Source organism: Xyrauchen texanus, chromosome 9 (assembly GCF_025860055.1).
Source record: "Xyrauchen texanus isolate HMW12.3.18 chromosome 9, RBS_HiC_50CHRs, whole genome shotgun sequence".
Classification (NCBI taxonomy): Eukaryota; Metazoa; Chordata; class Actinopteri; order Cypriniformes; family Catostomidae; genus Xyrauchen; species Xyrauchen texanus.
In genome coordinates, this window is record NC_068284.1 from 38,593,412 (window position 1) to 38,606,747 (window position 13,336).

Below are 13,336 nucleotides of genomic sequence, written 5' to 3' on the forward strand. Positions count from 1 at the left end.
TTTAGGAGGTAGCATAATTAAGATGCCTACATTTTATATCAGCCTTTGTGTCACACAAACACACCTATGATGCCTCCATCAGCACCTCACTAAGATTTGGAACATAGCATAATTTTTATTTCATTAAGTGTTCAATTAAGGGCCCTGAGAAGAGTTTTCCTTCTCTACTCTCTGTTTCTCTCTCTCGTTTATGTTCCCTAAGTAGCTGTTGTTTGTTTTTGTCTCACTGTCACAAGGAATGAGGGGAACAGGCACACACATTCAAGGTCCAGATTAGGGATATGCGAGACTGGAATTACTAGTCGGGTAATATTCCCCCATTGAACCGTTCATAATTTTCCAAATGTTTGAAAGTCCCTATAGATGTTTTTACATTTGTGTCTTCTTTAAATCTGTGCATGCTTGCAAGTTATTTTCCCACCAAGTGGGCTTTTTCAAGCGCAGGATAGCAGCCTCCGGTGAGTCAGGTTTATTATAGGCTACATCACAGGCCTATTTTTTTCTATCCTATGGCTACTTTAAAAAAAAAAAAAAAAAATTTTTTTTGTTGGCGTCATTTACCGAACAGCTGTCTTATTAGATTAATGGCTAATACACATCGTGAAATACGCACAACTTTTCAGCACACTTTTTTTTTCTCGTAGATTTGGCTTATCTGTTACTTATTTAAAAACAAATTAAATATGTTAAGGAACTTTTATGTGGTGAATTCCGTTTGGAACAGGCAGTGTTGCTGTATTGGTCCTGCATTATTCATGTAATTGTTTTCAATAAATATGCCTGGTAATTATTCGCTAACGTTGATTCAGTGAATACGTGTCATGTTCCATATTTAATGTACAATGATCATAATTCAAGGCCAGCACGTCACAGATAAATGTCCCTTTTTGGTGGAATTTAGCTTCGGATTTGGTATGATTTAAATATTTTTCATGGGTCGCATAAACAATTTTTTTTCTGAAGGTTGGATTCTTTTTAGATTAGTTGACTCTCCGTTGAATATTTCAGTTTAAATGTCAGTAAAATTAGTTGTTTAGCACATCCCTAGTCCAGATATAGCTACAGTTATTTTATCCATAACAAAAATATCAAGACACGTTCTTGCCATACTAGGTTCATCTGATATTTTTGACTTTAGAATATTAACTAAGATGTTCTCCAGTTACTGTACAAGAGCTGTATTGTCCAGAATAGCTGGTATCTGAAGAATATTTTGTACCTCTTTTTTTTTTTTTTTTTCTGTAACTGAATAAATGTTCAAATTTGGGACTTCACGGGCCTTAGAATAAAGCAATATGCCATAAAAGGCTGTGTTGCAAATTTTCTTTAAAACATTATTTTATAAAAAAGTCATTATAAGATTTAGTCCCTGAAAATGTAAACAATAAGATTATTCTGTGGGTGCGGTAATAAAAATTAATAAAATGTATTATTATGATGATAGCTGTTACTATATCAATTATTGCAGTATAAACAGTTTGCACTGGTCTCAGCATTGATCACTAGATACCCACAAAAACCCTGGATGGATTGATGGGTGGATGGATGGATGGATAGATGCATAGAAAGTTGCTTATGTTTAGAATTTAAACTGTTTTTGTGAGATTTACTGCAATCCTAAAAGCACATCTGTTATTCATTATTTTCCCAGGATTAATGCAAACAAGAATAATCAATTAAACTCAGTCACAATAATCATCATATGACTCACCCTTGCATACTGTATTTACTCATCAGATCACCTCAATTAATCAATCAAACAAAGAACAGGATCTTCAAGTTTCATTCTTTGCTCTCTGTACTGGAGTTATTCATTAGCCTGATCTACTGTTTGCGTAGAGGCCCGGGCAACAATGTGCAACCTTTAGTTAATCTCTAGGGTTATGAATGTGTGTGTGTCATACACTCGGCCCATCACATTCTCTTCACCCTTCCTCCTCCATTCATGTGTAGAAATATTGATACTTTTGATACTGATGTTGTATCAAAGAGGACCGATCCTCATGTAGAAAGATTGATCCTAAAGGTTTTTTTAAACCAATAATAAATCCATAAGCCCTGAAGTGACCCTAACTACACTCACTGAGCACTTTTTAGGAGCACTATACTAATACTAGGTAGGTCCTCCCTCTGCTTTCAAAACAGCCTCAATTTGTCATGCCATGGATTCCTTAAGATGTTTGAAACATTCCTTTTTGAGATTCTGGTCAATTTCTGCAGATTTGTCAGCTGCACATTCATGCTATGAATCTACAACATACCAAAGATGTTCTATTGAATTCTGATCTGGTGACTGGGAAGACCACCAAAGAACAGTAATCTAATTTTCATGTTCATGAAACCAGTTTAAGATGACTTTTGTTTTGTGATATGGTGCATTATCGTGCTGGTAGTAGCTATTAGAAGATGGGTAAATTGTGGCCAAGGGATGCACATGGTCAGCAACAATACTCAAATAGACTGTGGCATTCATGCAATGATTGATTGGTATTAGCAGGAAAATACAAAAAGTTGGGAAAATATTCCCCACTCCAATACACCACCAGCATGGACTGTCAACACAAGTCAGGTTGGGTTCATGGATTCACCACATTCTGACCTTACCATCTGTGTTCCTTGGCAGAAATCGAGATTCATCAGTCCAAGCTAAGTTTTTCCAGTCTTCAACTGTGTGATTTTGGGGAGCCTGTGCCCACTGCAGCCTCAGCTTTCTGTTCTTAACTGATACAAGTGGAACCTGATGTGGTCTTCTGCTGTTGTATCCCAGATGTCTGATCCTTTGCAATTTATGTCTATAAATGTTAAAAATTAAGACAAATACTGTATGTAGTATAATACAGTATATACATCAGTTTAAGAAAGGTATTGCATCAGTAACATTGGTCTACTTGGCATCAGATTGAAAAGAATATAAGTGGTATTGAAATCTCTTTCAAAGTAAGTCCGTCAACTCTGCGGCCATCTTGGGAATGCACCGAGGCAGATATCTTCTATATGTACAAGAGCTATACAAGAACAGTTCATATCTTCTTGAATGGGGAAAGACTGAAGTCTCCAAAATGGTTGTTCAAATAACATATTGGGTGTTCCAATTTCTCCAATTTATTTGAATGCTAGTGGTCCGTCTCGGATGAACTGTTTCAGGTGGTATCACCCATCTCTACTCATGGGGTCCGACAAGCTCATTCCTCACATATGCATCTCTGGGATAGAAGCTCGGTGCCCCATGCTGACCTTGGGCTAAAAGCAATTGCATTCTATCCAACATACAAACACGCGCCACATGTGAGATTGCAAGATACATAAGCAGTGTCATGGAAAACAGGAAGCACGGTGTGGGGAGAAGAATGGTAAATGAGGACATATTGTGTGCATACAGTAATTAGAAGTAACCTATCTTGTGCTAACTCATGTTTATGTTTTCCTACATGTACAGGTGAAACTCGAAAAATTAGAATATCGTGCAAAAGTTCATTAATTTCAGTAATTCAACTTAAAATGTGAAACTAATATATTATATAGACTCATTACAAGCAAAGTAAGATATTTCAAGCCTTTATTTGATATAATTTTGATGATTATGGCTTACAGCTTATGAAAACCCCAAATTCAGAATCTCAGAAAATTAGAATATTACATGAAATCAATAAAAAAAGGATTTTAAATACAGAAATGTCGGCCCTCTGAAAAGTATAATCATGCATATGTACTCAGTACTTGGTTTGGGCCCCTTTTGCATTAATTACTGCCTCAATGCGGCATGGCACGGATGCTATCAGCCTGTGGCACTGCTGAGGTGTTATGGAAGACCAAGATGCTTCAATAGCGGCCTTCAGCTCTTCTGCATTGTTTGGTCTCATGTCTCTCATCTTTCTCTTAGCAATGCCCCATAGATTCTCTATGGGGTTCAGGTCAGGCGAGTTTGCTGGCCAATCAAGCACAGTAATACCATGGTCATTGAACCAGGTTTTGGTACTTTTGGCAGTGTGGGCAGGTGCCAAGTCCTGCTGGAAAATTAAGTCAGCATCTCCATAAAGCTTGTCTGCTGAAGGAAGCATGAAGTGCTCTAAAATGTCCCGGTAGACGGCTGCGTTGACTCTGGACTTAATAAAGCACAGTGAACCAACACCAGCCGATGACATGGCTCCCCAAACCAACACAGACTGTGGAAACTTCACACTGTACTTCAAGCATCTTGGATTGTGTGCCTCTCCATTCTTCCTCCAGACTCTGGGACCTTGGTTTCCAAATGAGATGCAAAATTTGCTCTCATCAGAAAAGAGGACTTTGGACCACTGAGCAACAGACCAGTTCTTTTTTTCTTTAGCCCAGGTAAGACGCTTCTGACGTTGTTTGTTGTTCAGGAGCAGCTTGACAAGAGGAATACAACATTTGAAGCCCATGTCCAGGACCCGTCTGTGTGTGGTGGCTCTTGATGCAGTAACTCCAGCCTCAGTCCACTCCTTGTGAAGCTCCCCCACACATTTGAATGGCCTTTTCCTGACAATCCTCTCCAGGCTACGGTCATCCCTGCTGCTTGTGCACCTTTTTCTTCCACACTTTTCCCTTCCACTTAACTTTCTATTAATGTGCTTTGATACAGCACTTTGAGAACATCCAACTTCTTTTGTAATTACCTTTTGAGGCTTTCCCTCATTGTGGAGGGTGTCAATGATGGTTTTCTGCACAACTGTCAGGTCAGCAGTCTTCCCCATGATTGTGAATTCAACTGAACCAGACTGAGAGACCATTTAAAGGCTCAGGAACCCTTTGCAGGTGTTTTGGATTAATTAGCTGATTAGAGTGTGACACTTTGAGCCTACAATACTGAACCTTTTCACAATATTGTAATTTTCTGAGATTCTGAATTTGGGTTTTCATAAGCTGTAAGCCATAATCATCAAAATTATATCAAATAAAGGCTTGAAATATCTTACTTTGCTTGTAATGAGTCTATATAATATATTAGTTTCACCTTTTAAGTTGAATTACTGAAATTAATGAACTTTTGCACGATATTCAAATTTTTCGAGTTTCACCTGTACATACATGTGTATTTAGGGTCCTGTGGGTATATAGATTGCGTTATAGGCATCTGATAGCAATATACAGTATAGGGGCAGCTCTGTGATAAAGAGTACCCAAGTCATAGTAGTATGTGTGTGTTGTTATGCCTTGTTGTGAAAATCATTCATGCTCCTCGTTTACAACAATTTTCAGTTTGGTGAATTAGTAACTCTTTACAATAAGCCATACATTTTTTAAAGCATTTACATTTAGTAATTTAGCAGATGCTTTTACCCTAAGCGACTTACAAAATGAGGAACATAAGCAATTCATCATACGAAAGCCAACAATATCCACAGTATTGTACTGCTAAGTTCTAATCATAGCTGAACTAGTACAGAAGTTAGAGCAGAAGAAAGCCACAAAAGAAAGAAACTTTTTTTTTTTTTAATATAAATATAGAACAACTAGAAGTGCCTTATATTCTATATTATGTAAACATGTATTAATGTTTGTTCATGTTAATTGATAAAAATACAATTGTTCATGTTTGTTCATAATGCATTTACTACTGTTCACATATACAAATATGAATTTTAAAAATGTATTAGTAAATGTTGAAATTAACCAAGATGAATAAATACTGTAGAAGTAGATTTGTTAATGTTAAATAATGTAGTTTATTTATGTTAAGGAAAACAGTCATGAATTTGTCATGTCAGGATTGATAACAACATGTAGTGTAGCATAATAAAAAAACTCATTGTGATTTGTGAAGTAACAGAAGTTTATTCTAACTGAAATGTAAATAGGCTAATAACTAAGGTAATGGGTAATGTGAATAGCAATAGAAGTGTTTCCTCCCAGCGTGCTTTGCTGTTGTTAAAGCACAGTGATTGGGTCAGATCTTCTGCTCCAGTTCCTCATCCCCTGCCCCAAGCTATGTGTGTGTGTGTGTGTGTGTGTGTGTGTATTATAGTTTTGGAGTTACATAAGCAATTTAGGATTCAAAGGCACACATTTGTATTGCTAAACTGGTTGTAAAGCTATAGATATGCACAAAACGTCCATACGCTCTGATCAGTCAACTCTCTCTCTCTCTCTCTCTCATTTTAAGCAGATGGACAGAGCAGCAGGTTGTTTTAGTTAACCGTGTGCAGCAAAGGTGCATGGCAAATTACAGTGATCTTGTCTCTATCTCACTGTCCTACACTAAAACATACATGATTCCTTGACACACTGTATTGAGTCCTTGAGTTGTCACCCATTGTCTTGACCAATTCTTGTTCACATGACCCATATCTTTTGTGGTCAAAAAACTCTTAACAGATAAAATTTGATAAGTTAAGTCACTGGTAACCGTTGAAAAGAGGCTGATAGAATACATGCTTTAGAGGAAGAAATATGAGTGCTCCTCAGCACGTTGGATTTGCGCAAGTTTTGTGAAATAACATCTGTGTAAAAGAGATCTGCATATTTGCAGACGGTATAAAATAAGTTTTATTGATAGTTGCCTTTATTTCATTATGAGCCAAGGCAGTTAAAAGTTAGAGCAAACTTTTTGAGGAGAGAGAGAGGGAGAATGAAACAGGCTAGCACTTTAACATTGAGCTCATACGTGTCTGTCATGGCTTTGATATGCGGGACCGTTTAAATGAGTTGCTGCACATAACAACAAAAAAACTGTTTACATGTCTCTGACGGCTCCTTCGTGTGAATGAAATTAATCGACCAAACAGGAAAATGTATCACCCGATACAAAAAATCTGAATATCGGCAGATTTATCAGCCGCTGTTTTTATCAGTCAACCTCTTCTAAATATCAAAAATTATTCGCTATCATCGCTATCGTTTTTATAAAAAAATTTTTTATCATCAATGTAAATTTCTTGCCCAGCCCTATGATACAGCTCTGTCCTGGGGTCTAACCTACACCATAAAGGTGTATGCTTGGGCCTAGCCTTCAGGATTTAACTCTTCCCTGTGGCCTAGGCCTTTATTATGTAGCTATGTCCTGGGCCCTAGCCTCCAACATAAAGCTCTGTCTTTGGGCCAAGCCTTCACCCTTAATCTATGTCCTGCAGCTTTATCTGCATGATGCAACCTCTTACAGCTTTGTCCTAGGGCCTAGCTTTCACAATTCGGAACTGTCCTGGGGCCTAGCCTTCACCACGCAGCTCTGTTCTGAGTCCTTGTCTCCACAATGCAGTTCTGTCATGGTGCCTAGCATCCATGAATTAACCATATCCTGAGGCCTTGTCTCCATGATGCAGCCATGTCCTGGGGCCTAGCCTCTATAATTGAATTCCGTCCAGAGGCCTTTTCTCATGGTGCAGCTCTGTCCTGGGGCCTACCCTCCACAATGCATTTCTGTCATGGTGTTTGGCCTCCATGATTAACTCTGTCCTGAGGCCTTGTCTCCTCGATGCAGCTCTTTCCTGGGGCCTAGCCTTCACAATGAAGCTCTATCCTGGGGACTAGTCTCTGATTTAATTCTGTCCTGAGGCCTTGTCTCATGATGCAGCTTTGTCCTGGAGCCTAGCCTCCACAATGCAGCTCTGTCCTGGGGTCTATCCTCAACAATACATTTCTGTCCTGAGGCATTGTCTCCAAAATTAACTCTGTCCTGAGGCCTTGTCTCCATGATGCAGCTCTGTCCTGAGGCCTTGTCTCCACAATGCAGCTCCATCTTGGGGCCTAGACTCCACAATTTATCTCTGTCCTGAGGCCTTGTCTTGTGATGCAGCTCTGTCCTGGGTACTAGCCTCCACAATTCAACTCAATGGCCCCATTTACAAATTAAGATGGCCGACTCATTTGAAATGGGACAATGAAATGGGAAGACCGGTATAAATGGGGTCCAATATGTTTTGCGATTTTTGTCAACTTTAACCACATTGCAGGTGGTTGGAATTGGTCAAAAACATATGTGAACACATTGGGCTGGTAGTTTATTTACTCATCCATTCAAATGTGTTTGAACAACAGTGAAGCACTGCCAACTCACCTGTCAATCAACCAATGTACAAAAACAAGAGTTTAAACCCTTTGTCCTGGAAGCTACTCCTTCACCTTTCACTGTTTTTCACACAGTGACTGATTCTGAACACAGTTTACAAGCCATTTGAAGATCATATTTACTACCAATCAGCAGGTTTCGTACAAGTACATTTCTACCCGACTGATCAGATGAGACATCACACACACGCACTGCAGTGTATTGTTTAATGCTGAAACAGCGTGCTGCTCTCTGCTTACTGGAGATGACACAGATAGTGTCTATTGTTTTTACACACATAGCGAGAAGAGTCTCCATTTTTCCATTGTCATACATGTGTCTTAAGTCTTCAGCTCACTCATAACTGTATGTGTGCGCCAGTGTTTCAGTACACAGATGGTTGCTGAGCTCAGGAACAGCATGGAGGGAGGGAGAGTGAGAGAGGGTGAGAGAATGAGAATGTGTTTTGCACGGCCCCTTATTCGGAATGTCACATGACCACTCCGTTGCCTTGGTAACAGCGGTTCCGAATTGCAGGTACTTGGCCTGTACAGCGATGTACTGAGATGCTGTTTGTTATAACCCCCATGCATCTATCTTGCTAACTATCAGAGATGGAATCTTATTACTATTAGTTACATTTAGATTTAGTTTTGATGTGTTTGATATGACATAACTCAAAGTTATGCCTGCTGAGCTTTTATTACCACTCTTATGAGCAGTTGTGCTTTAATAAACACAGATTAGAACATTTAGGAAAGATTCATAAATGTTTTATTTTATTTCTGCATTCTCTCATTATCGCACCTTGCATAGGTGTTATTGTGTGGAAATGTGGATGTTTTTTATACCCTATTTAAGGTATAAAATACATTTAGCTTTCCTGCATTTGTCTTTCAAGTCATTCTGATTATGCAAAACAAATAGCATTTCACAATTTCCACAAATAATCCCAGATGAAAATGTTATTGCTCAGAGGTTGCTCTTTCATATCTCATAGGAGACTTAATGTAGTTTCTAGTAAAGTATCAACTTTCCTGAAATTCCTGGAGAAATACCATCAGAAACAAATGAGACAATGATTGACATAATTATACTGTAATGGTATAGAGCAATAAAATTGTTGATGGCACAGCCCAGACATTGGTATCTTGATATCTGAACACTGTTTGGTCTCTTCTGAAACTCTAGAAATGACGTATAATATTACAAGGTCCTTTTCCCAAGAGTAAAATCTGATTTATATTTCTTATCCAATTAAACTGAGATACAAATCACCAGCCACAAACACACACACACGTTCTCTCTCATGCCTTTTCTTACCTTCATCTAATGAGTGAAATAAAAACATAGAAACCCTTTTCACAGACTGTGATACATTTCTGTCTGTCTTTAGCAGCTTAAATCTAGACAGTTTTTTTAATTTATTTTTATTTTTATTCTTTGTTATATTACCCAGCCATTCATTAAAAAAAACTAGTCCTCACTGTTGTGATGGGGTTTTAAATACAGCTGCTGAGGACTTGAACGTACATTTGCATTGGGGTTTACATTGGCAACTTTCTCTGTTTAAATCTCGTAATCAATTTTTTCCTCTTTTGGAAAGTCTCGGGACATATTAATGTAAAAAAAGCAGATTGCATTTTATATTTTACAATTGTATTTGCTAAAATGTAGAATTATATTGAGTAATATGCAAACTAGTTTATTTGTGCATATATTAAACTCGTGGTTGCCGCATTTCTTATTACATTATTTTGGAAAACCCGTGCTTCACGTGTAGTCTTAAAGCAGTCGCCACTGCAATTTACTCCACAATAGTTAACTTCCGTGTTCCAAACCCGGAAATGTGAAAAGGGTCTATTGCTGCCCTGTAATCTGTGTGATTAGAGTCTTTATCTTGGAGAGAAATCTGAGAAGCAAGAGACTGTCTCCATTTTCTCTCCATACAATTTCATTGCTGTTTCAGTGAAATAGTTGAGATTTTAGGGAATATCTGAAATTTTGCACTAGTGTTGATGGACACTTAAAGACCTCATTCTGGATTGCATCAGTGGTTTTAGACAGTGCTGATCATTTTGTTTCTCTTTTTCAGAGGAAAAATGGGAGGGAAGCTGAGCAAAAAGAAGAAGGGATATAGTGTAAATGACGAGAAGGCTAAAGAAAAGGATGCCAAGACGGAGGGAGCGTCGGCGGAGGAGAGCGAAGCTCTGAAAGACAAGAAGGAAGCTCCTGCCACCACGGAGACGACCAATGACACAGCGGCAGCCAGCAAAGAAGCTACACCCGGTGCTGAAAGTAATTCCACTGCAACCAAGGAGGAGGAAAAAACCTCTGCACCTCCGAAGGAGGAGCCTGCAGCTAATGCTCCTAAAGCCCCTGACAACAAGACCAGCGAGGCTGCCAAAGCAGAGCCCGCCAAGAGCCCTGATGCCCCTCCTGCCAAAGCGGAGGAAAAATCCACCCCCTCTGCAGTTACAGCAAATGACAAAGAGCCTGCGAAAGAGCCCGCCCCTCCTGCTAAAGATCCCGCCCCTCCTGTAGCCACAGCGACGGAAAGCAAGGCTGACTCTGAGTCTAAAAAGACTGAGGCTCCGCCCGTAAAGGAATCCACCCCTGCAGAGCCAATCACCACGGAGTCAAGCACCGCCCCCAATAAGGAGCAAGCAGTTGCTGTGCAGGATTAACAGTGAACGACAAGATTAATGACGGAATGAAAATGATCAAATCTAGCCCGCCCATTTTAAATTATCAGTAATTATAATATTAATAATGATAATAGTAACAATAACAGTAATAATTATAACAGGCTGGACTTTATCATCGTTTGAGCGATAGACATGATCATGGTGAATAAGACTGATAGTTATGATGATAAAGATATTATCTTTAATATCCAATTGAACTTTGATACAAACCACCAGCCCCAATATCTCTCTCGCTCTCTCTCTCTCTCGCGCTCTCTCTCTCGCTCTCTCTCTCTCTACCTCCATTTAATAAGGGGTGGAATAAAAACATGGAATCTGTTCACTACCACACTCCAATTCTCACTTCCCTCCATTTGAGTATGATGGCAGTGGGTGGGGCTAATGTATATGTGTGTGTGTGTGTGTGTGTGATAGTAATAATAGTAATCCAGCCTCCCTGATACATATTTCCTGTTTGCTGCTTTCTAGTTTGTGATTGGCATTGTGTCTGCTTCTCCCCTGACTTTCTTTGATTCTCTCTCTCTTTCTCTCTCAATCTTTTCTCACATATCTGTGTACAGCACAATGCATCATACATCCAAACAGGGTCAAAAATTAACACTGGCTAAGTGCCAAATGAGAGTAAGCTTTGGCTAATAAATAAAACCAAATTACTTGCTAGTAATGATGGTCATTTTTTTTTTTTTTTTTGTAATGTTCTAACCCTTGTTGTTAATTTAAAGGAATATTCCTGGTTTAGTCAAATTAAGATCAATCAACAGCATTTGTGGCATAATAATAATAATACAATTATTTTGACTAATCCTTCCTTTTCTTGAAGAAAAAAAAAAGCAAAAATAGAGGGTACAGTGAGGCACTTACAATGGAAGTGAATGGGGCCAAGTTTTGTAGGGTTTAAAGACTGAAATGTAAAGATTATAATTTGATCAAAGCACTTGCATTCATTCTTCTGTTAAAACCCATGTATTATTTGAGCTGTAAAGTTTTTTAAATCATAATTTTTACAGCCATTGCAGGGTTTGTTGACTTTACATTATGGCAATGAGTTGTATAATTGGCTATAACTTTTCACAGAAAAGTTAGTGATTTCATCACATTAAAATCACATTAACACACAATGTTTACATGTTGTGACTATATGTTTGAAACAGTCAGTATTTTACCATTTACAGATTGGCCCCATTAACTTCCATTATAAGTGCCTCACTGTAACCCAGATTTAAAAGCAAAATGTTTTTAAGAAAAGGAGGGTCAAGTCAAAATAAATTGTTCGTGGTAATAAATATTATGCCACAAAATGCTGTCTATTGAGCTGAACATGTCATGTAAGCAAATCAAATACATACAAACCATCTACCAAAGAAAACATCTGAGTTCATAACTTTATGCATCCTAAATAAATTTCTTAAAGATAAAGTTGTTTTACTCGAGACCTCCATGTGGCGGCACACATGTAGAATATTCCTTGATTAAGCAACCAAATCGAAAAAATACGGAGCAAAATAATGGGTGACATCTTTGTGGCAGGTGCCGTTTCACTGAGAGATGAAGTCTGACTCATCTTGTATATGACGCTGTGAGTGATGATCAGAAATATACAAAGAATAAACGGCTAAATATTTCCATGGTAGCAACAAAAATATATTTTCTAAATACAAATAATGCAAAATAAATTTTCATAGCTGGTAAGAAATATTTATGGCTGCTAATTTTTTTTAAATTCAGCAGCCATTGAAATGTGTAGCAAAAGGTTAATTTTGGGCCCTGCATACACACAGACAAACACGCAGTATTGAATGTTAGCAGCATTAGTGTTTTTGACTGGATGTTTAAAGTGACAGTTAAAGTGTGTGCGCGTGTGTAGAGATTGGGGGTATGAAGTGAGTGTGTGTGTGTGCTGTAAGAAGTTATGCATGGTATGAGCATGCATTTTGTGAAAATGTTTGCGTGTGTATTTGTATTAATGGAGTTCTGGTCTTTCTGTGTTTTGAAAGAAGTTGTTTTCATGATGTCAGGGAGAAAGAGAGAGTCCAGACCTCTAAACTCACCAAACAGGACACTTTTCACACACACTGTTCTCGTTGTGAGGGCTGTGTGTGTGTTTGCATGTCAGTGGTTGGCCCTATTGCTGTGTATTTTTGGTTGCTGTGGAGATAATGTTGCTACAGGTGATATTTCATTTAAATTAAAACATGCTCTCTATTTCTCTTTCTCTCTGTTCCTTTCTCTGTCCTTTCTCTTTTCAATCCTTTTCTGAAACTCCCTGGTAAAATAAAAAATGTAATGGAAGAACTGAGATATATGTACTTGTATACATGGAGCAACATTAATAAAATGAAAGAAACAGATTGAAAATCAGTTAACATGTCTTGATTTAATTTGTTTGTGATTTTCTCGTTTATCAGTGAAAACACAAAGCAGACATGGCGTCAATGTTTCACCCCTACACGCATTTGCATTTATTCTTTCTTAAAGGAAGGTTCAATACAATTTAAGCTCAATCGACAGCATTTGTGGCATAGTGTTGATAACCACAAAAAAATATTTAGACTTGTCCTTCATTTTCTTAAATAAAAAAAAACAAGAATTGAGGTTAAAGTAAGGCACTTACAATGGAAGTGAA

The 13,336-nt window shown here is 38.1% G+C and overlaps 1 protein-coding gene across 1 annotated transcript in view; it reads left to right on the top strand.

The window, feature by feature from the left end:
* The window catches only part of LOC127649773 (brain acid soluble protein 1 homolog), a 29,462-nt gene extending 16,401 nt beyond the window's left edge, over window positions 1-13,061 (top strand). Inside the window, exon 2 of the mRNA XM_052135005.1 lies at window positions 10,101-13,061. Coding sequence (XP_051990965.1) covers window positions 10,108-10,692 — 585 coding nt within the window. The 5' untranslated portion in view covers window positions 10,101-10,107 and the 3' untranslated portion in view covers window positions 10,693-13,061. The remainder of the gene's footprint in view (window positions 1-10,100) is intronic.
* The last annotated feature ends 275 nt before the right edge of the window (window positions 13,062-13,336 follow it).